The following is a 27734-nucleotide window of genomic DNA, read 5'->3' as shown; positions in this document are numbered from 1 at the left end:
CACACTACACTCGAGTGGATAGAAATCTGGCAGGGCCCACAAGGTCCCCCTGCTCAAGAAGACACATTAGCAATACTGCTGAGGGAGTTTCTATCAAAGGAAAGTTTGAAGCCTAATCTTGAAAGTAGAGATAGTGTCTGTCTCCTGAATCCAAACTGGAAGCTGGTTCCACAGAAGAGGGGCCTGAAAACTGAAGGCTCTGCCTCCCATTCTACTTTTAAATACTCTAGGAACAAGAAGTAGGCCTGCAGAGCGAGAGCGAAGTGCTCTAATAGGCTGATATGGTACTACAAGGTCATTAAGATAAGATGGGGCCTGATTATTTAAGACCTTGTATGTGAGGAGCAGGATTTTGAATTCTGGATTTAACAGGAAGCCAAAACAGGAGAAATCTGCTCTCTCTTTCTAGTCCCTGTCAGGACTCTTGCTGCAGCATTTTGGATCAGCTGAAGGCTTTTCAGGGAGTTTTTAGGACTTCCTGATAATAATGAATTACAGTCGTCCAGCCTGGAAGTAATAAATGCATGAACTAGTTTTTCAGCGTCACTCTGAGACAGGATATTTCTAACTTTAGAGATGTTTTCTTTTAGAGCTGATATTTTATTGTCTCACGTCGAGTAGAATAAAGATTGGGGCAATTTGGTCACTTAGATTTTAAACTTAGAAATCTCGATAAATATTGTATTGAATCAGTAAAAGACTACCGGTTCTTTTATTTCGACAATCTCGGACCGGAAATGTGTTGTTATTTATCTTCCGTTTTGGATCGTGGAAGTCGGCAATGAAAACGAGTCTTTTGCTGAGTTTTCACAGAATTACTTTAATTTTAATCGTGTGTTTTATATTTTATGTCTTGTGGAATTTAAAGGGTAAAACAGGTAATGTCGAGCTTTGCAGCTACGCTCACTTGCTTTAGCGAGCTGCACTTTACTGTGACAGAGAGGAGCTAATGGCTGCGACCCTCGTGTTCTGTTCGCAGGTGGGATGCGTGACCAAACGCTGGACTATTTCTTCAGTCGGAGTTTTATAACGAGGATGGACGCTGCCGAGGTTAGCTGGTCGCATGCAGCGAACAGCAGGAGCAGGCTGGCGGAGGCGCTCACAGGTGAGTCCGTGACGTGGCTGTCAGTCCCGCTGACGTCAACGTGAAAATTCAAACACCTGACATTTTATTGTTGTTTATGTTAAAGGTCATTTTGTCTAAATCAGCCCTTGTTTAGTCCTGAAGGTTGAAACTATTTTGCGACTGCGGTAAAGTGAGCCGTCATTTGTGAGCCGCGGTCAAGCCAGCCGCCTCCTATCCGCCGCATAAATTTCCTTGCGCTTTTACACCAGTCTTTACGGTAGCGCCTTTTCGCTTTATATCCTGATTGAAAGCCTAGACTCGCGCGCGCACACGCGCGTGAACAGTCACACGCACGCGCGCACACAAATTACAATGGAACAGCTCAATACAGCCATCGTGATAGTCTGGTTGCATATTCAAAAATTCATTAAAAATCATTCTTAAAAGTTGATGCCAAGCTTTCAACACAATCCTCTTCTGGGACACCTACTTTACCTCTGGGCCAGTTTTTACCCAGATTTACTGTAATATTACTCAGAAATCACAGTAAACTCATATTCAGTGCAATACAGTCAATACACTACAATTATGTTTATTTCAAAAATTCATTAAAAGTCATCCTGAATAGTTGAGGTCCAACTTTCAACACATCCCCCCTCTGGGACACCTACTGTACCTGTGTGCCAAGTTTCATCCAGATTTACTGTAGAATTCCTCAGAAATTAATGGAAACATTTATTCAGTCTAATACAGCCAATACACTACAATTGTGTCAATTTTCAAAAATTCATTAAAAATCATCCTGAGTAGTTGATGTCCAACTTTCAACACATCCCCCCTCTGGGACACCTACTGTACCTGTGTGCCAAGTTTCATCCAGATTTACTGTAGAATTCCTCAGATATTAAAGGGTACTTGTATTCAATGCAGTCGGCCAATACACTACAATTATGTCAATTTTCAAAAATTCATTAAAAATCATCCTGATTAGTTGATGTCCAACTTTCAACACATCCCCCCTCTGGGACACCTACTGTACCTGTGTGCCAAGTTTCATCTAGATTTACTGTAGAATTCCTCAGAAATTAATGGAAACATTTATTCAATCTAATACAGTCAGTACAATAGAATTATGTCAATTTTCAAAAATTCATTAAAAATCATCCTGATTAGTTGATGTCCAACTTTCAACACATCCCTCCTCTAGGACACCTACTGTACCTGTGTGCCAATTTTCATCCAGATTTACTGTAGAATTCCTCAGAAATTAAAGGAAACTTATATTCAATTCAATACAGTCAATACAATAGAATTATGTCAATTTTCAAAAATTCATTAAAAATCATCCTGAGTAGTTGATGTCCAACTTTCAACACATCCCTCCTCCGGGAAACCTGCTGTACGTCTGGGCCAAGTTTCAGCCAGATTTACTGTAGAATTCCTCAGAAATTAATGGAAACATTTATTCAATCTAATACAGCCAATGCACTACAAATGTGTCAATTTTCAAAAATTCCTTAAAAATCATCCTGAGTAGTTGATGTCCAACTTTCAACACATCCCCCCTCTGGGACACCTACTGTACCTGTGTGCCAAGTTTCAGCCAGATTTACTGTAGAATTCCTCAGAAATTAATGGAAACATTTATTCAATCTAATACAGTCAGTACAATAGAATTATGTCAATTTTCAGAAATTCATTAAAAATCATCCTGAGTAGTTGATGTACAACTTTCAACAGATTCCTTCTCTGGGACACCTACTGTACCTGTGTGCCAGGTTTCAGCCAGATTTACTGTAGAATTCCTCAGAAATTAAAGGGTACTTGTATCCAATGCAGTCAGCCAATACAATATAATTTTGTCAATTTTCAAAAATTCATGAAAAATCATCCATAATAGTTGAGGTCCAACTTTCAACACTTTCTTACTCTGGGCGTCCTACCGTACCTCTGGGCCAAGTTACATCTCAATTCACTGTAATCTTTATCAAAAATTGAAAGAACAATTATATGTCAATGCTGGATGTGTGTCCTTTCAAAGTGACACTAAATAACAGAACTCAGGCACATCAGGGAATAATCCAAAAGGCGGATTTATTAAACAAAAACAACATACAAAATATCTCTAACCCATACTACATAACCTAAAAAGAAACAAAGGGACACTTAGAAGCACAAGGAAACAATACTGAAAGGGCAAGAGACACAGTCCAAACATAATCCACAACTAAAATGCCAAAAGAACAAGTCATCCCACATAGCAGACGGGTCTTGCCTGGATCTGGTGTCAAGCCGGCACTGCTGGCTGACTTCTGGCATGGTAAGATGGCACTGTTTATGTGATGGCATGCCACATTTGGCCTGATTGGGTGAATGTGACATGTTGTATAGAGCACTTTGAGTAATATGGGTGAGTAAAAAAGCGCTGTATAAGAATCAGTCCATTCACTGTCTGAACAGAGTTTCGTCATGTTACTTTTGCACTATTATGTTCCAGCACATGTTGTTATTACATGGCTTACATGGCTAAGGTACACATTAGGCTGACATCTGGGGCCAGAGCTGAAACTGTTCTGGGCCAGCACAGGGCCAGCAGTGTGTCTGCAACTGGCCTTGTGCTGGCTCATGTGTGGGCCACCTCTGGTAAACCAGATCTGGGCCACCATAGGGCCGTCATTCTTTGCGGTACGCAGGCCATGTGTAAGCACATTGTGTGGGACAGATCCAGGCCATACCAATTTTGCTATGTGGGAGGAATTATGTAAAAATAGAAACATCATAAAAATGAAAATGAACATAAAGTAAAATGTACTGAAAAGAACATCAGTATGGCCATCATTATTTGCTTGGAAAGTCTAAAGTTCCATGGCTTTGAACAGCCAGAGAACGCAATGCCCAGCTTAGAATGACTAAAAGTAACTTCTTTTAACATTCTGTCATTCTGCTTCTATATCAAAAATCCACTAAAAATAGTCATTTGAAAAAAAATATTCACCACTTTTCATCAGTTTGGGTTCCTCTGTTTATAGCAATCTTTAGAAAAGAACCCAATACCTTTGTCACTATACAGTTGTACAGTGAGATACAGAGCATCTCCTACTCATTGCAAACATGCTGGGAGGGTGGCTCTATCCGCCTTAGTGCAGCTGCTGTACCATACTGTGATGCAGTAAGTTAGTAGGCTCTCAATGGGCGAGTGGTGGAAGGGTGAGCTGTAGTCCACAAAGAGCATTCTGGCGTAGCTCTGCCGCTGTTCTAGATGACTCAGCACCGAGTGGAGGGTGATGGCATCTTCTGTGAATCTGTTTGCACGGTATGCAAACTGGTGGGTGTCGAATTCTGGGGGGAGGTAATCCTTGGTGTGCTGAAGGACTAGTCTCTCAAAGCATTTCATGATTACCGGTGTGAGGGCCACAGGGCAATAATAGTTCAGGCTGGTGATGGGAGACTTCTTTGGTACTGGGATGATTGTGGCTGATTTTAGACAGGATGGGATGGCTGCTTCATCCAGTGAGAGGTTGAAGATTCTGGTGGAGATGAGGGTGAGCTGGTGGGCACATGGTCTTAGCACTTTACCACGTATTCCGTCTGGACCGGCCGCCTTCCTGGGGTTCACTGCTAGGAGCACACATCCGACATCGTGCTCTGTTACAGTGAATGGAGCGGTGCAGGAACCAGGTGAGGATGAGGATGGGAGCAGGGCTGAGGCAGATGAATGCTGCTGTTGTGGTGTTTCAAAGCGGGCAAAGAAGCTGTTTATGTCCTCTGCTAGCTGCACACTCAGGTTTTCTGTTTTCACAGTTCTGCCTCTGTGGTTTATGATGTCTATTATTCCATGCCATGTGTTGTTGCTGGACAGGTGGGACCCCTTTTCAGGTCAGCTCGAGCAGACCTGTACAGAGCTCTGTCAACAGACCTACAGGGAGTGCAGAATTATTAGGCAAGTTGTATTTTTGAGGAATAATTTTATTATTGAACAACAACCATGTTCTCAATGAACCCAAAAAACTCATTAATATCAAAGCTGAATGTTTTTGGAAGTAGTTTTTAGTTTGTTTTTAGTTTTAGCTATTTTAGGGGGATATCTGTGTGTGCAGGTGACTATTACTGTGCATAATTATTAGGCAACTTAACAAAAAACAAATATATACCCATTTCAATTATTTATTTTTACCAGTGAAACCAATATAACATCTCCACATTCACAAATATACATCTCAGAATCAGAATCAGAATCGTGTTTATTGGCCAAGTATATGTGCAGACACATACAGGGAATTTGGTTCTGGTAGATGGTGGCTCTCAAGCACAGCAATGTGAATCTCACACACACACACACACACACACACACACACACACACACACACACACACAAGTGTCTATATATACACATTACACATACATACACAAAGCTATGTAAACCAACTATAAATAACGAATCTAAACTTATATACATAAAATACAGAAATGAATGAGGTGGAATGAATACTACAAAATGTAAATAAGGTGCAGTTGCAGTCTGGCAGTGGGAGCAGTGTGACAGGTCAACTGTTAAGAAGGGAGATGGCGAGGGGAAAGAAACTGTTCCTGTGTCGGGTGGTCCTGGTCTGCAGGCTTCTGTACCGTCTGCCAGAGGGCAGCAGATCAAAAAGTCTGTGTGCAGGGTGTGAGGGGTCTGCGATGATTTTACCTGCCCGTTTCCTGGTTCTTGAGAGGTACAGATCCTGGATGGAGGGCAGGGGGGCGCTGATGATCCTTTCTGCTGCCCGTACAGTCCGCTGCGGTCTGCTCCTGTCCTGTTTAGTGGCTGCTCCATACCAGACTGTGATGGAGGAGCACAGGACAGACTCGATGACCGCAGTGTAGAACTGGATCAGCAGCTCCTGTGGAAGACTGTACTTCCCCAGTTGTCTCAGGAAGTACATCCTCTGCTGGGTCTTTTTGAGGATGGAGTTGATGTTGGTCTCCCACTTCAGGTCCTGGGAGATGGTTGTACCCAGGAACTTGAAGATCTTCACAGTCGACACAGGGCTGTCTGATATGGTGAGGGGGAGCAGAGTTGAGGGATGTCTCCTGAAGTCCACTGTCATCTCTACAGTCTTAAGAGTGTTCAGCTCCAGATTGTGCTGACTGCACCAGAGTACCAGCCGCTCAACTTCCTGCCAGTATGCAGACTCATCACCATCTTGAATGAGGCCAATGACAGTGGTGTCATCTGCAAACTTTAGGAGTTTGACAGCAGAGTTATTGGAGGTGCAGTCGTTAGTGTAGAGGGAGAACAGTAGTGGTGAGAGGACACATCCTTGAGGGGCACCAATACTGAGGGACCGGGTTTCAGAGGTGATCTCCCCCAGCCTCACTTGTTGCTTTCTGTCTGTCAGGAAGCTGGTGATCCACTGACAGATAGCTGGTGACACGCTGAGCTGGGAGAGTTTGGAGGAAAGAAGTTCAGGCACAATGGTGTTAAAAGCCGAACTAAAGTCCACAAACAGGACCCTGGCATAAGTTCCCGGGCGGTCAAGGTGTTGCAGGATGTAATGCAGCCCCATGTTCACTGCATCATCCACTGACCTGTTTGCCCGGTAGGCAAACTGCAGAGGGTCCAGCTGGTGGCCTGTAATGTCTTTCAGATGGGCTAACACCAGTCGTTCGAAGGATTTCATGACCACAGACGTCAAGGCGACAGGTCTGTAGTCATCCAGTCCTGTGATGGTGGGTTTCTTGGGAACAGGGATGATGGTGGAGCGTTTGAAGCAGGAGGAAACTTCACACAGCTCCAGGGATCTGTTGAAGATGCGAGTAAAGATGGGAGCCAGCTGTTGAGCACAGGTCTTGAGGCAGGAGGGTGAGACGCCATCTGGTCCGGGGGCTTTCCTGGGCTTCTGTTTCTGGAATAGTCGGCTCACATCCTGAGTGTGTATTCTTAGTTTCAGGGAGGAGGAAAGGGGGGTGAGAGGTGTGGTGGAGGTCGTTGAGTCTGGGATGGAGAGGGTGGTGGTGGTCGTTGAGTCTGGATTGGGGAGGGGCAGGGTGAAGGGGGGAGAGGTGGAAGGTGTGTTAGGGGTCAATGTCTGAAGCAATGTCCCTGGGGAGGGGAGGGTGGGGCGTGGGAGTCTGTCCGTCTCAAACCTGCAATAGAAAGTGTTTAACTCGTTGGCCAGGTCTTTGTTTGCTTCAATAGTGGGTGGGGGGCGTCTGTAGCTGGTGATTTCCTGCAGGCCCCTCCACACTGATGCAGGGTCGTTGGCTGAAAGCCGTCCTTCCAGCTTCTGGGAGTAGATCCTTTTAGCTGCTTTGATCTCCTTGGTCAGTGTGTTCCTGGCTTGCTTGTACAGGACCTTGTCACCACTTCTGTAGGCGTCCTCCTTGGCCTTGCGAAGATGTTGGAGTTTAGGAGTGAACCATGGTTTATTGTTGTTGTATGTGCAAAAGGTCTTTGTTGGCACACACACGTCTTCACAGAAACTGATGTATGATGTCACAGTGTCCGTGAGCTAGAGCTGGGCGATATGAGATTTTTTCATATCACGATATGTTTTTTTCATTTCAGGCGATAACGATATCTATCACGATATAAGCCAAATAACTATATTTGTAAGATTTAAATGTGCCGTTGCTCACAAGTAAAATGTGAAATAATCAGCAGCTTGTTTTTATTTAAATATTTATTTCCCATAATAAGTTCAACAGGTTAGATGTACTTAAGGAACATGAGACTTTTTCAGATAAATAAAGGCAAATATTGCAAACTACACAAAAGGCAGCCGCTAAAGCGTTTAAGTTTCAAAATAGAACAAACGAAACTAAATTGTCAATTCCACTTAGAAACAAAATATTAATTCTAAAAATAAATCTTAGTTTGTTTTACAGAAGAACAGACAAAACTGACTAACTTTTGTCAATATCAAATAAACTGAGAACTAAAAGGAAATTCTCAATCTCTCCTTGTTGTATAGCTTAGCTTTTCAAACAGTTTTAACAGTTACTTTAGTCTGACAAAAGCCGAATGACGAATCAGCGCTTCCAGTCAGAGACTGAGGCTACGTCCACACGTACACGGGTATTTTTGAAAACGGAGATTTTCCGTTTTCGTTTTAAAAAATAATCCCGTTCACACGTAAAGGCAGAAATGAAGGAAAACGCTGCTATGAACATGCCAAAGCAGCAGGTGGCGCTAGATTCCTAACCGTGCAGAAATGTTGGCCAATCAGAAGTCTAGAAGCCTCGGTGGGAAAAAGTAAACAAAGCTGGGGCATAGAAGCAGAACCGAGTCGCATGTGTGGACGGACAGTAACTGTGTGTATATGTAAGCATTTAAACACTGCAGAGAGTAGAATTAACAGTATTGTAGAAATTCATTTCACCGAAACAATAACGTGGCGCACAGTGTGACGCATGCACCAGTTTATTGTATTTCCAGACTTGCTTTCGGCACAATTTACAGTGCACGCTACTCTGTTTTTTGTCAGACTTGAAATAGCCGAAATACCTTCACACTACGGAACTTCTATGGCTCTTCCGTTCGACAATCTCTCCGGCATTGGAACCATCGTCTGTTTTCTCTTCGGTCACGCTCGGTTGATTTTTCTAGTCGGCACACTCATTTCCTCCATTACGCGCTGGCTCCATTACCCGCTGGCTGCTTCCCAAACAAACACACGTGCGGCTTGGCACTTGTGCTGTACGTAACAAGTCACGCGACGTGACGCTGCGGCTGTGATTGGTTCGGCTTTGCGCTACTTAATTTGGATCGGCTGACCTTTTTTTTTTTTTTTTTTAAGAGGACAAGAGCGGCGAGGTCTATCGCGATAGCTTAATTTCTCTATCGAGTAAAAGTTATATTGCGATACATATCGTTATCGTTCTATCGCCCAGCTCTACCGTGAGCTCATCTAGGTTCTCAGATGCAGCTTCAAAAACAGTCCAATCAGTGGAGTCAAAACAGTCCTGCAGTTCCTGCTTTGCTGCGTTAGTCCACTTCTTCACAGTTTTGACTACAGGCTTGGCACGTTTGAGTTTTTGCCTATAAACTGGAATAAGATGGACCATGCAGTGATCAGAATGTCCCAAAGCTGCCCGGGGCACAGAGCTAGGGCTGGGCGATATATCGAGTTTTTTAAAAATATCGATATATTTTCATACGAGATATAAGATGTGACAATATCGTTTATATCGATATAGTCTATGTTACGTTATAATTATACTTGTGGAGCCGCAGGTTTGCCTCTCTTTCGTCCACTTTTGTCTCTACGCAACGTTACTCGGCCTCGCCTCTCCTTCACTGAACACAACTCCGCCTCCCCCATAGCTTCACCTGCAGGCAATGACAAGATGAAAGGGGAAAATCTCCGTTAGCGAGTTACCGCGAGCCCCCGTGCGTGGGGCTGGACGGCGTCAACGTGTTAGCGAGCTAACCGCGCTAACGAGCTAACCGCGCTAACGGCCTAAAATCCTTTCATTTTCTCAAAACTCGACATTGCGCCTTATGTATGAATTCTGGTTGTGCTTACTGACCGCGAACCGATTTTATGTGGTACACAGCGCTCAGCAATCTGTCAAAAATGTTTTATTATGACTTTGCTAAGCTACGGAGCTGCACCGCTTGATGGATTGTCGGAGGATTACGGCTACCGGGGAGGAGCCTCGCGGAGTGATACGTACTCTGCTTCAACGTAATATTACCGTACTGTGTGTGTATAAGGACCACAAATGGCTCCTGTTCAGAGACGTGGTGCAGCTGTGAAATCTGTCTCTTTGTTATTACGCTCAGCGTCTATTAGTTTACATTTTGACTGCACAATTGTGAGCTTTTTGTTATGCACAAAAACAACATTGTTTTCTTTTATTTATGGACCATGATTATTTAATAAATGCTGATAATTTATTTTTGAGTAATTTCTTCATGTACATCTACGCTGTATGTAAATAAAAGTGCCCGTGTGACATCTGGGACACAGTGTGACTAAGAACTCTCTTTTTGTTCTTAACTTATGGCTTTAAAAAAAAAAAATCGAGATATATATCTTATATCGCCATCCAGCTAAAAAATATCGAGATATGAATTTTGGGTCATATCGCCCAGCCCTACACAGAGCGATAGGCATCTTTTAGAGTGGTGTAGAAGTGATCCAGTATGATGTTGTCCCTGGTGGGGCAGTCTATATGCTGTCTGTATTTAGGGAGTTCGTGGTTTAGGTTTGCTCTGTTAAAATCCCCAAGAATAATTGTAAAGGAATCCGGGAATTTCCTCTCCAGGGTAGTAATCTGGTCAGCCAGCTCGCACAGTGCGTTGTTCGCGTTGGCCTGTGGAGGGATGTAAACTCCGACCAGCATGAAGGAAGAAAACTCCCGCGGTGAATAAAAAGGTTTACAGTTGATGAGAAAACTTTCCAAGTGTGGGCTGCAGTGTTTCTGTAACACTGTGACATCAGTACACCAACCTTCATTAATGTAGAAGCAGACTCCACCACCCTTTGTTTTCCCTGAGAGCTCTGTTTCGCGGTCCGCCCGGTGAAGTTGGAAGCCCGGCAGATTTAAGACAGCGTCTGGGACTCGCTCAATGAGCCAGGTTTCAGTGAAGCAGAGGGCAGCAGAGCGTGCAAAGTCCTTGTTAGTCCGGTTTAAGAGCAGTAATTCGTCGACTTTGTTTGGAAGAGAGCGGAGATTCGCGAGGTGAATGGAGGGGAGTGCCGTGCGGAATCCTCGCCGACATTCAAAAACAAAACAACAACAAATCAGCGACCAATATAGCCACCTTTCTTTGCAAGGACACTCAAAAGCCTGCCGTCCATGGATTCTGTCAGTGTTTTGATCTGTTCACCATCAACATTGCGTGCAGCAGCAACCACAGCCTCCCAGACACTGTTCAGAGAGGTGTACTGTTTTCCCTCCTTGTAAATCTCACATTTGATGATGGACCACAGGTTCTCAATGGGGTTCAGATCAGGTGAACAAGGAGGCCATGTCATTAGTTCTTCTTCTTTTATACCCTTTCTTGCCAGCCACGCTGTGGAGTACTTGGACGCGTGTGATGGAGCATTGTCCTGCATGAAAATCATGTTTTTCTTGAAGGATGCAGACTTCTTCCTGTACCACTGCTTGAAGAAGGTGTCTTCCAGAAACTGGCAGTAGGACTGGGAGTTGAGCTTGACTCCATCCTCAACCCGAAAAGGCCCCACAAGCTCATCTTTGATGATACCAGCCCAAACCAGTACTCCACCTCCACCTTGCTGGCATCTGAGTCAGACTGGAGCTATCTGCCCTTTACCAATCCAGCCACGGGCCCATCAAGACTCACTCTCATTTCATCAGTCCATAAAACCTTAGAAAAACCAGTCTTGAGATATTTCTTGGCCCAGTCTTGACGTTTCAGCTTGTGTGTCTTGTTCAGTGGTGGTCGTCTTTCAGCCTTTCTTGCACTGAACATAAGTTCCCTGCAATTTCTGAAGAATATTACAGTAAATCTGGCTGAAACTTGGCCCAGACGTACAGCAGGTTTCCCGGAGGAGGGATGTGTTGAAAGTTGGACCTCAACTACTCAGGATGATTTTTAATGAATTTCTGAAATTTCCATAATTGTAGTGTATTGGCTGTATTGAATTGCATATAAATGTCCATTAATTTCTGAGTAATTTTACAGTGAATCTGGCTGAAACCTGGCACACAGGTACAGTAGGTGTCCTAGAGGAGGGATGTGTTGAAAGTTGGACATCAACTACTCAGGATAATTTTTAATGAATTTTTGAAAATTGACATAATTCTATTGTACTGACTGTATTAGATTGAATAAATGTTTCCATTAATTTCTGAGGAATTCTACAGTAAATCTGGATGAAACTTGGCACACAGGTACAGTAGGTGTCCTAGAGGAGGGATGTGTTGAAAGTTGGACATCAACTACTCAGGATGATTTTTAATGAATTTTTGAAAATTGACATAATTCTATTGTATTGACTGTATTGAATTGAATATAAGTTTCCTTTAATTTCTGAGGAATTCTACAGTAAATCTGGATGAAAATTGGCACACAGGTACAGTAGGTGTCCTAGAGGAGGGATGTGTTGAAAGTTGGACATCAACTAATCAGGATGATTTTTAATGAATTTTTGAAAATTGACATAATTCTATTGTATTGACTGTATTGAATTGAATATAAGTTTCCTTTAATTTCTGAGGAATTCTACAGTAAATCTGGATGAAACTTGGCACACAGGTACAGTAGGTGTCCCAGAGGGGGGATGTGTTGAAAGTTGGACATCAACTACTCAGGATGATTTTTAATGAATTTTTGAAAATTGACATAATTATAGTGTATTGGCTGTATTGCATTGAATACAAGTACCCTTTAATTTCTGAGGAATTCTACAGTAAATCTGGCTGAAACCTGGCACACAGGTACAGTAGGTGTCCCAGAGAAGGAATCTGTTGAAAGTTGGACATCAACTACTCAGGATGATTTTTAATGAATTTTTGAAAATTGACATAATTCTATTGTATTGACTGTATTGAATTGAATATAAGTTTCCATTAATTTCTGAGGAATTCTACAGTAAATCTGGCTGAAACTTGGCACACAGGTACAGTAGGTGTCCCAGAGGGGGGATGTGTTGAAAGTTGGACATCAACTACTCAGGATGATTTTTAATGAATTTCTGAAAATTGACATAATTCTATTGTATTGACTGTATTGAATTGAATACAAGTGCCCTTTAATTTCTGAGGAATTCTACAGTAAATCTGGATGAAACTTGGCACACAGGTACAGTAGGTGTCCTAGAGGAGGGATGTGTTGAAAGTTGTACATCAACTACTCAGGATGATTTTTAATGAATTTTTGAAAATTGACATAATTCTATTGTACTGACTGTATTAGATTGAATAAATGTTTCCATTAATTTCTGAGGAATTCTACAGTAAATCTAGATGAAACCTGGCACACAGGTACAGTAGGTGTCCCAGAGGGGGGATGTGTTGAAAGTTGGACCTCAACTATTCAGGATGACTTTTAATGAATTTCTGACATTTCCATAATTGTATCGACTGTATCGGGCTGCTACATTGTAATTTGTGCGCGCGCATGCGCGCGTGTGCGCGGGTATAGTCTTTCAATCGGCACATAAAGCGAAAAGGCGCTACCGTAAAGACTGGTGTAAAAGCGCAAGGAAATTTATGCGGCGGATAGGAGGCGGCTGGCTTGACCGCGGCTCACAAATGACGGCTCACTTTACTGCGGTATTTTGCGTGATCGTGTTAAGTTTCTGCTTCCTTCACATTAGCAACCGCATTAACGTAACCATGGCAGCGTCACTCTGATAAAGGCTGAAATCATAGTTTCTCCCCGCTAACTCATGTTAATTATCATACTTTTCAACAGAAATACTAATTTTAGAGTAAAAATAATAGAATGCATTATAATCTTTGGCTGTTCTACAGAAATATGGGAACACATTGCTTCCTCAAACGGCGGCTCTGAGCTGCTGGGAGCTTCCCATGATGCACTCAGTGTTTTTACTCACCACTTGTGGATACATTTAATCAATAGTTATTATTAATCTCCGGCTCTCTTCCACAGCGTGTCCTTATTGTATTTTGTGTTGAATAAATAAAATGTAATTTTATTGTGAAGGAAGGAGGCTTCATGATATGTAACATGGATTAGAGGGCTGGTGTGTGAGCTGTGATTCATCTCAGGTCTGCCTAATAATCTGGACACTGTAATGTAATGCATTCTTTTTTTATAAAGCACTTTTCTAGTCTTACTGACCAACCAAAGAACTTTAGATTGCAAGTCACATTTTAACTACATTGTGTGCACTTTGAGGACTTTATCCGTCTCACATCCGTAGCCAGATTTTCCAGTTAACCTAACATTTAATCCACGTTTGGACTGTGGGAAGAGGCCAGAGTCCCTGGAGAAACCCACACAGGCACAGGGAGAGCATACAAACTCCCCGCAGAGGCCACAGCTGGAGGTAAAATCAGGAGCCTTTGTGGCTGTGCTGAACACGGAGCGACTGTGTGCTCGTCATACTGCGCTAACCTCCTCTGGGCTGAAAATAAAAAGATATATTCAGTGATGTTTGTCGTTGGGATGATATTTAAGAAAGATAAGAGTCGGTTTCTAATGGGCAACAACTGTTTTTCAGGTCCTTCTCTTATGATTGAAGCTGACATTGTCATGAGAGGTCGTGATCCCAAAGAGCCAATCATGGCACATCCCCCTGATACAGACAGTGACATCACTCTGAGGGAATGGCTGGAGAGAGTGAAAGAGTACGGCAAGGGGATAAAGCTGGACTTTAAGAGGTGAGAAGCAGGTTCTGTTCCACCAATGCTGTGTGGGTCTGTGTGACGCTAACGCTGAGCTATACTCTCCACATAGCATGGAGGCTGTGTCAACATCTTTAGTCCTGCTGCAGGAAGTGCTGACTGAGCCATACCGTCCTGTGTGGATCAACGCAGACATCTTCTCGGGTCCTGGGGGGCAGATCGGACCTCTGGAGCATCACACCTTCCTCTCTGTTGTGACTCATCTTCCCTCACACACTGTGCTGTCTCTGGGCTGGACTACAGGATGGACTGCTGGGACAGATAATCCAGGTAAACATACCTCATCACCATTGCCTTTTTGTACACTGAGAACTCAATTTTATTGATAATACAAGAATAATATCATGTAAACAAATGTATTCAGATTATGGCTGGGTATCGTCACTGATTTCTGGAATCAATTCAATTCGATTAGATTTGAATCGGGGAAATTTTGCCTCAGACAGTCAGAAATATTATAATTCTGATCACTTATCAGTACATGTCTATATTTTTATATCTATAAAAGCAACGCTGACACGTTTGAGACTTGATCAGAGGTGTGAGCATCACAGCAGACGCCTTTGTGTCAAAGTAGCTGAGGATAAAACAGAAAAACAAAGTTACAGAGGTTTGATTACAGACACAGCTAAGAGTTTTGCAATTTGTGATCATTTTAAAAAGTTTACATTTCTTCAGTATTGAACAGCAGAAATGCGGCTTTCTTGTCAGAAGTCATTTAAGTAAAAAGAAAAACCACAGCGCTGTAAAAAACGGTAGACTGGTAATGAGCAAGCATATGGGAAACTGTTCTTCAAGTACACAGAGGGAGAGAGAGCTGTGCAGGAAGTGTGATTTTATCGTGGTGGAAGCAAAGCAGCAAAAGTCAGACTGAAGTCATGACGATGTTTATCTGTAGTTTGGATCTTCTTTTGCTGCTGGTTCAGTCAATGTTGTTTGGAGAGAGATAAAACCCGCAGCTCCAGAATCTAGCACGTGAACACAAAGCTCGACCCACCGAAACATCAGAATCAGTGAGCTGATTCAGCCCCGACCGTGTCCGTGCCGTCGGGTGAGAAAGTCGACATCTCACTGATCCTGATCTGTCGGCGGGTCCGAGCTTTGTGTTTACGTCTTTGTGCAGAATCCGTGTTCCTGCTCTCGTTTACTGTTTTAGCTGTTTGGTGGTTGTTGGAAATTTGAGAGGTTTAACCTGAGATTCTGGTGTCTCAGGTAAAATACGTTTATATGTAAAAATCGATTCAGGATTTAATGAATCGATATTGCGTTTTTCAAACTGGAATCGATTGTAATCAGAAAATCGATAATCAGAACCCACCCCTAATTCAGATTAGTGGGAGGAGATGCCACCAGCACATTTAGGATCTTTTAGTATTGTCACCCATATTTGAGGGTTTTAGGATGATGTCACTAAAAAGCCTAACTGCTGTTCAATAGTGAAGAAATGTAAATGTTGGGTCTGGGCTTGCAGGCCCCGCTGGTTCAGAGAGTTATCACCTGTGAAGAAAGCAAGACATCATCTTAAACAGTATTTAACTTAAAAGGGAAGCCTGGTCGGATCTCAGAGCTGCAACTCTGCACTTGACTCAGACGACTCCGCCCCCAGCCTTTGCTTGCCACCTTTTATTGAGATGCATACCGTTTACACAAGCACCACCCATTGTAAAACCCCTGTGGTGTGTCAGGCACTGTGTGTGTGTGTCATGCATGTGCAAGCACGTGTGTGTGTGTTTGTGTGACTTCCTGCTGATGGAGGAACAGAAAAATATCTCAACATGCAGTTTACGAATTTAAGTACAACAATGACAGCTATTATCAAAATCACCCTAACAGTCCTGTTTGTCCTTTTTGTCCTTTAAATTATTCAACCATACATCATTTACACAAATCCTCTGTCCTATCATTCACCTCATATTACTGTAAAAGCAAACAGTTGATAAATGTGTTAGCAGTTATCCTATTTCTCATTGATCTCACACATGGTAAACTGCATCCTACAAGTAAGAAAATGAAAGTTAACAGTCCAAAAAGAGGAATTAACACTTCCAAAATCATTCCAGCCTTGTGGTGCATTTCCTGCCGGTGTAGATTCCTCTGCAGAGTCATTGAGTTCTGCAGCGCTTTCTCCATTCGTATCATTGTCCATACGGCCAGAGTCCAAGTGTATGTACACATGGGCATGCAAACACAGCAGTTGGTGTTGTTGTCTATCCAGGTGGCTTTCTGAGCTATCTTCAAAGCTGTAGGCCTGGTCAGCAGCCCCCTCACTGTGGGTTGGACCAGCACTTCCTTTTTATGGCCTCTATCAACCCCCATCTCCTGACTTCAGGCGTTCTTCCTGTGGGGGGATAGAGTCATCAAAATTTCAGCCAGCTTTGTAGAAGTGCTCATGATGCAAATGACAGCAACAATGACACACAGGAAACCTCTTCAGCGTGTCAAAGTCTGCATGGCACAGTGAAACAGCATTAGGTGATCCTCCTGGGGAAATTGCTGTCAGTCATTTCCCGTCACAGTCACGGCTTCTGGTGTCTGTGCTGTTTACAGAGTCATAATTTCATCGCTGATCTCCTTCTGCGCTGTCGCTTGGAGCTTGGCACGCTCCCTTCATCCCTCGGTTTCTTGCTCTACCCTGAAGGTTTAGGGTAGAGCACTCTAGTTGTCCTCCTCAACGTCGAACCTCTTTCACTTTATTTTGGATTTTGCTGCTGTCCACAATCTCCTTTCGATGATCTCCAGGAAGCCCAGCGGCACAGCCCTCTGTGGGTTGTCAGCTGTGCTGGAATGGTCTCTGCTCCTCACTGATCCTCTTGAAGCCTCTCTCCTGGTCTCAGCTTCCATCTGCATCTCAGCCTCTTCTTCCACCACTTCACCTCATGCCACCTGCAATTTAAAAAATGAAAACTCCCCAAGAACCCTCTTTTGCCTCATGGTCCTTGCCATGCATCAACTCCACACAATTAGAGATGCACAAAAAAGTTTCACATTCTCACTTAAAAATTCTTAGGGCTTCTCCCTTGGAGTAGCTCCACTACAAACCTGTAACCCCGTATTAAGGAAAAACATTAGCCAATGGTTAAATGTTAAGTCTGTTCAACTTAACAGACTATCATTATTGCCTGTAAGACAAACTCTGTAAGTTAAAACAAACTTCACAATTGCAAGCAACTGTAGCTCATAATAATAAAGCACTCAGCGCCACAGAGACAAGTGTCAACACAGTTTATTCCAAATCATTAAACCACAACTATCACCATAATTTCTCCAAATCATGGATCATCCCATGTGTTTGATTGATTGGTAATTTATTTCAACATGTGAACAATATACAAGTACATTTAGAAAAGAAAATAAGAGAGAAAAATTACTATACAAATTACATACAAAAAAACATTCTGATTAATTTACATGTTGAAAGGGAGGAAGTACACACTTAATTAATCCCACCCCTTTGCCATAAATTATCAGTTAATATTTAGTCAGCTTCCTCACTGATATAATTTGTAATAGAAATAGTGAACAGATTTCTGATTTACTATATACTATAATATCACATCATGAGTTTTTTTTAATGTTTTTTTTTTGTTTGTTTTTAAATAGAGACATTCACTTAATTTAAATATTTTCCTTTTCTTTATAGTTCGAGAAGATCATATTTTTATAACTCTTTTTGAACAGTTTTATGTTTGGACGTTGCTTTAATTCCATATTCAGACTGTTCCACAGTTTCACTCCATGCAAACACAAAAGCTTTTTCTTGTAGTACGTACCTTCATTGTTTTGAAGTTACAAAAACCCCTTAAATTATAACTTCCTTCTTTCAAAAAAAAAAACATACTCTGAATATTTCCTGGCAGGTCTTTATTTTTTTATTTGAATATAATTTGTGCTGTGCTTATTCCACACTACTGTAATCATTGACTTTCTGTCACGGCTGCCGAGGTGAGCCGTGTGGTGTTGGAGTGAGAAAGGACCCAAAATGCAGGCAGTAGATGATAATGCTAGTGACGTTTATCTACCAGTAACTGAGAGACAAAACAGGCAGTGAGGAATGACAAATGACTGGAGAAACCTGAACTGGGAAAACTAAATGACAAACCTGAGATCATAAGAAACGAGGTGCGGGACAGAGAGACGCAGATGGAGGAACAGAACACCGTGGAACACAGAAGTGGGACCAGGGCAGGCACAGAACACAAACCTAACAAATGCAAATCGTAACGGAGTACATACTCAGGATAAACAAAAGCATAAAGAAAAACAAAACATTGAGTCAGGAGACTCAGGACCATGACACTTTCCTTAAGCAATGTCACTCACTTTACCTCTATGAGCTCAATGATGGTCAGATAATGAGCCGAACACTAAAATGTTCTATAATCACTGCACATCTGCTCTGTTGTCACTTGTCTGTCTGTGCTGAATCCTCCACAAGCGCTCTTAGAGAGAAACAAACAGCAGCAGTAGCATCCTGGAGGTCAGGCCTGGGTCACCAGATTCCAGAGGTGCTGTAAAAGGCCAGAAAGTTAACAATCTGCCGTGAAAAGAGTGACACTGGTTTCAACACAGTATGTGTCTCACATTGTATGCTCATTCCCCCGCTGTAACATTCAACATTTTCTCAACAACACAGTGTAATAGCATAACTAACACACAGGCTGTAAACACAGTTTCCTCACACAACATCAGTTTCCCAGAAAAGTAGCAGTTAAAGGTTAAAGTCTGCAGGGCCCACACTCTCATGTGACCCTAAAATCTCCCCCTCTGGTCTCTGTCATCCTCCTGCTCCTGCAATAAAGAAACACACATCCATACATCCACCCTTCACATCTGGGTGGAGGTGCAATCCTACATGTTGGTGTTAAGTCAACTTCTGTCAAACTTTTGTCAGTCCAGTCAGTTCACCATTTTTTTTTATTATTCATTGCTGATAGTAGCATTTGCATCTTGTCGCATTTCGTTCCCACTTTCAGCAATATGACGCCACTTTAAAAAAAAAAAAGAATCCTTTTAAACCGGGACTTGCTCTCTGATTGTCCTAAATAAGTGGCTTTCCCCCGAGCCCATTTTAATATGGAAAAGCTCACTTTGCGACCGTTTTCCCGACAACATGTTGTATAGCGCTTTCTGTTCTAATCGTGCAGATCTCTCAAACGACAGAGATTATCTCAAAGCATCCATCAGCCACACACCTCACAAAATAACCCTAATGTCTTATTAGATCACGAGTTTCTTCTGATGTAACCAGGTGTGTGCCATGTTAAAACTTTCCTCCACACATCAGAAACAAGAAACTCAACAACCTATTAGCCTCACTCATTCAGACCCCTCTTCAGCATTCTGTTTGCCCCTGCTATAATTTAATCATCTGTCCTACTATAATATCAGTCCAGTGGTCTATGTATCACTTCTCATCTTACTAAGTGAACTGGACAAGATGACAAACAGAAACATGCTGAAGATGCTGTCTGGTCTTCATGAGTTTCATTGTATGTGTTAGTATGGTTAATGCATTTTCTGTTTGTGTGTGATTTTGTGTACCTTTCTCTCTGCAGTGTCTTAGACTCCTTCTCAATTTTCCCACTTAAAGCAGTCATTTTCCTCCCAGGTTCGCCAACCCAAATTTAATTTCCCACTCTAAACAACAGCATTCCTCTGGGTCCTCACCTGCTCTGTCCACTTTGGTCTCCTCTCCCCCTTGCAGCATTCCAGCTTCAGCTTTGTCCTGTGCAGTCCCCACTGTCTCGTTCATTGCCATTTCACTCCAAACATGGAAAATGTCAAACTCAGACAGTCTTCTCAAAGACCAGTCACACACAGTGAAGTTGCAGCTTGCTGGAAACGCATGTCCATCCATCAAATCAGAAGATGGGTTCCCTTTCTCTCAGCACATACTGCTGCTGCTGGGTCTCTCTGCTCAAGACTCTGCTGTTGTCTCTTGGACTGCCATGTTGTTGCTTTTTGGAACTGCATTTCTTGTCTTCAAGGAGAAGTTAGCGTCCTTGGAGCTCGCTTTTCAGGATGAGGAATCAGAATCAGAAAGACTTTATTTATCCCCAAGGGGCAATTAACACATAGAAGTGAAGCTGTAAACAATTCAGTCAAAACTCGGCCTGAGTGTTTCTAAAGATGTTAACCTATAATTTTCTTCCGACTGCTGCATGTGGGAAATTGATCCAGGTCTTTTTCCCTATCTGCAAGTGACACACTGAGAGACATGTTCATCAAAAAACTGCTGGACATTATGAACAATGCTGGGCATCCTCTGCACACGGCCATTAACAACCAGAAGAGTCTGTTCAGTGACAGGTTGCTTCTCCCCAAGACAAGAACTAACAGACTTAAAAACTCCTTTGTCCCACACGCCATCAGACTGTTTAACTCCTCTCTGGAGGGGAGAGGGAGGGGAGACAGGAGGACAAAGGAGGGGGGAACAACTAAGCTGTAGTGCCTCTTCACCTCACTGTGCAATTACCTTTTGTGCAATACTTTTGTAAATAGTCAATGGTGCAATAGACCTCAATGCTTGAAATGTGCAATTCACTTGTATTTTTATTTTTATTCCTATTTATTCTACCCCCTTTCGTATATTTTATTTATATATGTCTGTGTATTTATGTGTGTATGAGATATATATATATATATATATATATATCTCTAACTGGATAGCGTAGCCAACTAACGGAGTTGCAGAAAGGTGCGACAAAGAAGGTGCCTAAGAAATACAGCAAGCTGTCCATACCTGAGGCCTTGGAAACTGCCAAGCAAAGACTCACAGCCTTGGCCAGCCGCTTGAGGAGGTACACCAGAGAGATAGAAGGCAGGAGAATAAACCAGCTGTTCTCCACAGAACCAGCAAAGGTGTACTCTCAGTGGCAAGGGAACAATAAGAGAACAGCACCACCAAGGCTGGAGACGGAGCAATACTGGAAGAGCATATGGGAGAAGGACGCAACCCATAACGGCAATGCTCAGTAGCTAGTGGATCTGAGGGCAGACCACAGCGACCTCCCTGAACAGGGTCCAGTAACCATCACAGTGGCAGATATCCAAGAAAGGGTCTCCAGTATGAAGAGTTGGACAGCACCAGGGCCCGACATGGTTCACGCCTACTGGCTGAAGAAGCTGACTGCACTCCACGAGCGTCTGGCAGCACAAATGAACCAGCTGCTAGTTAACGAGAGACACCCGGAATGGCTAACTGAAGGCCGGACGGTCCTGATCCCCAAGGACCCCAAGAAGGGACCGGTCCCCTCCAACTACCGACCAATAACCTGCCTCAGTACTACATGGAAGCTCCTGTCAGGCATCATATCGGCTAAGATGAACAGGCACATGGGTCAATACATGAGCGGGACACAGAAAGGAATTGGCAAGAATACCAGAGGCGCAAAACACCAGCTACTGGTAGACAGAACAATCAGCCGAGACTGCAAGACCAGACTGACCAACCTGTGCACTGCCTGGATTGATTACAAGAAGGCCTATGACTCAATGCCCCACAGCTGGATACTGGAATGCCTAGAATTGTACAAGATCAATGGGACCCTAAGAGCCTTCATCAGGAACTCAATGGGGATGTGGCGTACAACACTAGAGGCCAACTCCAAGCCCATAGCACAAGTCACCATCAAGTGCAGGATCTACCAAGGAGATGCTCTGTCCCCACTGCTGTTCTGCATAGGCCTGAACCCCCTCAGTGAGATCATTAACAAGACTGGCTACGGATACCGACTACGGAACGGAGCAGTTGTCAGCCACCTCCTGTACATGGATGACATCACGCTGTATGCCAAGAGTGAACGAGACATCGATTCACTGATCCACACTACCAGGCTATACAGCAATGACATTGGAATGTCGTTCGGACTGGAGAAGTGTAGTCGGATGGTAACAAAGAGAGGGAAGGTAGTCAGAACTGAGGGGACTGAACTACCAGAAGGCAACATTGCAGACATAGAGGACAGTTACAAGTACCTGGGGATCCCGCAGGCGAATGGGAACCATGAAGAGGCCGCTAGAAAAGCTGCAACCACCAAGTACCTGCAGAGGGTCAGGCAAGTCCTGAGGAGTCAGCTGAATGGTAAGAACAAGATCCGGGCCATCAACACGTACGCCCTGCCCGTGATCAGGTACCCTGCTGGGGTAATAGGCTGGCCAAAGGAGGAGATAGAAGCCACTGACATAAAGACAAGAAAGCTCCTTACCATGCATGGAGGGTTTCACCCCAAGTCCAGCACCCTGAGGCTGTACGCTAAGCGGAAGGAAGGGGGCCGGGGACTGGTGAGTGTCAGCACCACAGTCCAGGATGAATACATTGGGAAGATGGCCCCAACTGACCGAGTGCTCAGTGAATACCTCAGGCAGCAGAAACCCAAGAAAGAGGAGGGAGACGAGGAACCATCATGGAAGGACAGGCCCCTGCACGGTATGTACCACCGGCAGATAGAGGAGGTGGCTGATATCCAGAAATCCTACCAGTGGCTGGACAAAGCTGGACTGAAAGACAGCACAGAGGCACTAATCATGGCAGCACAAGAACAAGCTCTGAGCACAAGATCCATAGAGGCTGGGGTCTATCACACCAGGCAAGACCCCAGGTGCAGGCTGTGTAAAGATGCCCCAGAGACAATCCAGCACATAACAGCAGGGTGCAAGATGCTAGCAGGCAAGGCATACATGGAACGCCATAACCAAGTGGCCGGCATAGTGTACAGGAACATCTGTGCCGAGTATAACCTGGAAGTCCCGAGGTCAAAATGGGAGATGCCCCCAAGGGTGGTGGAGAATGACCGAGCTAAGATCCTGTGGGACTTCCAGATACAGACGGACAAAATGGTGGTGGCTAACCAACCGGACATAGTGGTGGTAGACAAACAGAAGAAGACGGCCGTAGTGATCGATGTAGCGGTTCCGAATGACAGCAATATCAGGAAGAAGGAACACGAGAAGCTGGAGAAATACCAAGGGCTCAGAGAAGAGCTCGAGAGGATGTGGAGGGTGAAGGTAACGGTGGTCCCCGTGGTAATCGGAGCACTAGGTGCGGTGACTCCCAAGCTAGGCGAGTGGCTCCAGCAGATCCCGGGAACAACATCGGAGATCTCTGTCCAGAAGAGCGCAGTCCTGGGAACAGCTAAGATACTGCGCAGGACCCTCAAGCTCCCAGGCCTCTGGTAGAGGACCCGAGCTTGAAGGATAAACCGCCCGCAGGGACGTGCTGGGTGTTTTTTTTCTTATATATATATATATATATATATATATATATATATATATATATATATATATATATATATATATGTGTGTGTATGTGTATGTGTATATGTACGTATATATATGTGTATATGTACGTGTATGTATGTATATATATATATATATATATATATATATACACACACACACATACACAGTGGGGCAAAAAAGTATTTAGTCAGTAACCGATTGTGCAAGTTCCCCCACTTAAAATGATGACAGAGGTCAGTAATTTGCACCAGAGGTACACTTCAACTGTGAGAGACAGAATGTGAAAAAAAAATTCATGAATTCACATGGTAGGATTTGTAAAGAATTTATTCGTAAATCAGGGTGGAAAATAAGTATTTGGTCAATAACAAAAATACAACTCAATACTTTGTAACATAACCTTTGTTGGCAATAACAGAGGTCAAACGTTTACTATAGGTCTTTACCAGGGCCCTATTTCAGGAAGCCGGTTTAGAAAACTCAGAGTGAAAAAGTATGACAGTTCTCAAATATGCAGACAACATGGTGGTGCACCCGACTCTAATAGCCTGGCAGCATGTTGTCAGCAAGTGGATTTACTCATTTGCTTCTTAGAACTGAATGAACAATAAAATATTACAGTATATTATGCAATAGTTCTAATAAATAAATAAATATCCCATTATCTCACATGGAAGAGAGTGTAGATAAAGCTGAAATTGAGATGCCCTCTTAGACTCCTTTGTAGAGGATGTGCAGCTGTTGCTGCAATTAGATGGACGTAGCCACAGGCAGGAACTATTTTCTGTCTCATTTGGGTAAATCTGTCTCTCACTGAGCATGCTCAGCACATCACGGAGTGGGTGGGAGGTGTTGTCCAGCATCCTCCATGTCTTGGACAACATCTGTCTCTTTGACACCATCTTGGCAGAGTCCACTCCATCCACACAACGTTACTAGCCTGGTGGATCAGTGTATTTAGTCCCCTCGACCCATCCGGGTAACAGCTGCTACTAGACAAATAAATTCTCACCAGGAAAATACATGCATGCAACATAAGAGTTCATCCTGACACTAGAAGAACCCATGTTCATGGACTATCTTGACAGCCGAGTCAGCCAGCAGTCAGGTGGCTAATGTTGGTCCAGAACCACTAAGGAGCTCTTGTGAGTTTTCATGGGGAAGAAGGCAAGAATGCCTGGCTGTTATACTCAGAACTGTGGGACCATGTGCCTGTCTCACCTGAGAGCACTTCCTGAGTGAGGTTAGAACGAGAGTCAGTGAGTCCTCAGCAGACCATAGTGACACATCTCACATAACACGTTTATGTTTTGTTTCTCTTTTGTTCAGGCTACAGCTGGGATATGGTTCATATGATGGAGAAGATCTGTAGAGACCTTAAACATCCCGTAACATTCCCAGTACGTGCAGCTCTGCTGGCCAAGTCCTTCTCCCAGCTGGCATGGCTGCTGAAGCAGTCAGACAGGTGAATGTCGGCCACATCGGATCTTTTTCTCAGAACAACACCACAAACATGCAGTGGCTTCTTTGCTGTCTCCTGGTTGTCTGAAGAAGCCATATATATGCTCGATATCAGTAAAGGAGAGCAAATCAAAACCAGCAAACACTGTATTCGTCTAATTAGCCTCATTGTGGATCAGAGGTAGTCAGTAGGCTGCAAGCAGTCACAGTAGTTTCTCCTTTTTACTTCTCACACATTGGTGTGGGACACAGCTGAAACGTTATGTTACCATATAATCATAAACTGTCCTTTTAGCTTCTTCGATAAGATCTCTGTCTGCCAAGCAGTGAGAGAGAAAGTGTCATCACTGGACAGAAGCATGTGTGCATCACAGTTTAACTCGATCCACACTCGTCTCATAGTTGTGATTTCATTGGACCATTTTAATGTTTCAATGCCACAAAGTTAGATTTTCATCTGTTGTTACAATAAAGTTGAAAAAATCAGAATAAAGTCAAATGGGCGGAGTTTCCAAAACCATTCTGACATATGTTAATACCTTTTTTCCTTGACATTGACAGGTACACTCTAACTGTGTGGACGGGCCACAGTGATGAGTTCTCACTGCAGGACTTGCTGCCCTACAGAGACGAGTTTGCCACGAGCAGGATTTACTTTGACCTGCCAGACTCTCTAAGAGCACGGATCAGTTCAGCACAATAAGCAAATATGAATCCAGTGAGAAGTTGTCTGGCTGTGACATTAACTGGTGCACCTGCAAGTGGAAACTAACTTCATCCTGAATTTATCTGAAGCTCATTTCCTGTTAAAACAGAGTTCATCCTCCCCACGGTCACCGACTGCTTGCTCATAGGAATCGTCTATTCATGAGGATCCTCTGCGGTACTGTAAGGTGTCTGCCTCACAGTATTAAGGCCATGACATTAATGTTATGACCCACAATAAAATGATTTATGAGTAATAAAGGACGTAATAAAACAAATGGCAGTCATAAAAATATGTTATTAATAAAATTATTAATAACATATTTTTAATAACATGAAATTATCATATTAATAAAACTATTATTAAAATGATCATATTTTATAACTCATTCAATAATTCAAAAATTATTTGATTATTAAAAATATCCAAAAAAAATCCATTTTTAAGCCAAAAGAAGTTTATTTTTTTTATGGCCAAAAATGCCATCTGTTCGTGGGCCTGTGTGTGTGTGTGTGTGTGTGAATATGTGTTAAATCATAGTTCTTAGTGCTTAGTTAAACTTGTGCTTTTGTAATATTTAGAATGGAGATACAGGCTGCATGCCCCGATGGAAAGCTTTATTACTATTTATTTCCATTTGTTTAATACGAAATAGGAAATTCACAATCAAAGTCCAAGTCACAAACTCTCACGATCCCGAAAACCCCCCAGCGTCTCCCGTCTATCCCCCAAACCTCAGGCAAGTTAACAGTGTTCTCCTGAAAAAACCCTGTGTCTTCCTCCAAACTCACAGCACTCCTAACTTCTCACATCCAGCGCACAGCCTAAATTGTCCGTCTTACTCGCCTCGTCTCAGCTCCCGAGTGATGCTTACCTCTTTTTTGAAACTTTGTGCCCGAGACCAACTCCGCCTCATAGGCGTGCCTAACTTCGCCCGCTACCAATCACATATCACACATATGCTCCTGGTGAGCATAAGATGTCTGATATCAGCTTGGCATCTCGGTTATAAAGGAAATTCAAAATGTTTTTGGTATCACTAATGTATAATTTGACTTGTGAGGTACACACAACAAGGCCTAGAAGAAAAGGGGATAGTTTACTTCGTGCTATAAAAACACAATCCTTAATCTTTGATTGTGAGAAAATGGTAAGCTGGGAGAGAATACAGCATTATGCAAGCAATATGTTTTGGCTGTGTCCGTAGATCTAAGACATAAACCTGTTATTAGTTATTAAAATTAACTGGAGTGCAGCTTTAATTTAAAATTATTTCATGAGCTGTCCAGGAATTACAGACAGCTTTATACTGATATACTGATATAAAATTCCCTGAGTGTATTGGCTGCATATGACAAGCATTTGTAAATCATTAGTAATTACTCTTGCATAGGTGTTTTGCTTGTTTTAAATTTGTGCACTATTTTTTTGTATTTTTCTAATATATCTCTGATTCACGTTTTCTTACTGACCGTTGTGCTCCTGTAACGTGAATTTCCTGAGTGTGTCATTAATAAAGTCTGTGTCTATGCCAAACCTAAAGTTTAAACTCCTTTTTTTAATTTACTAAGATTTCTGATTTGCAGCTAAGACTGTGACATTATTTCACCATTTGCAAGCCAGAAGAGTGATCGCTCTTGAAGCCTCGTTGTTGCACAATACTAGGGCTACTGGTACTACTTCTAGTACTACTGCAGCAAGACACTTGTTTCCTTTTTTCCATCAAACATTTCTTTCAGCCATTTGTGTTTATCAGAGCAATGTGTGACAAATTTTTTATTCAATAACCAGAAAGTACACAAATACAAGATTAAATAATTTATTTATCAAAGATACATAATTACACATTGATACAATGAACAAAGTGTCTATAAAAATTACACAGTGTAAGAAAATTATAACATAACGTACAAATAAGTGTTTTATGTCATA

At 42.8% G+C, this 27734-nt stretch overlaps 1 protein-coding gene across 2 annotated transcripts; it reads left to right on the top strand.

Moving 5' to 3' along the window:
* The first annotated feature begins 731 nt into the window (after positions 1-731).
* fam151b (family with sequence similarity 151 member B) lies at positions 732-27338 on the top strand. 2 transcript variants are annotated; one of them, XM_080894674.1, is made up of 7 exons: positions 732-878; positions 980-1105; positions 4926-5006; positions 14212-14371; positions 14448-14665; positions 24965-25100; positions 25658-27338. In XM_080894674.1, exons 1-7 carry the CDS (start codon positions 782-784, stop codon positions 25797-25799), a joined length of 960 nt encoding a protein of 319 aa, XP_080750800.1. In that variant the 5' UTR covers positions 732-781; the 3' UTR covers positions 25800-27338. The 2 variants fall into 2 exon arrangements, with proteins under 2 accessions (XP_080750800.1, XP_080750801.1); XM_080894675.1 differs by lacking the exon at positions 4926-5006.
* The last annotated feature ends 396 nt before the right edge of the window (positions 27339-27734 follow it).

Source organism: Rhamphochromis sp. 'chilingali', assembly GCF_963969265.1.
Source record: "Rhamphochromis sp. 'chilingali' genome assembly, chromosome: 10".
Lineage (NCBI taxonomy): Eukaryota > Metazoa > Chordata > Actinopteri > Cichliformes > Cichlidae > Rhamphochromis > Rhamphochromis sp. 'chilingali'.
This window is presented reverse-complemented; position numbering and strand designations above follow the sequence as displayed.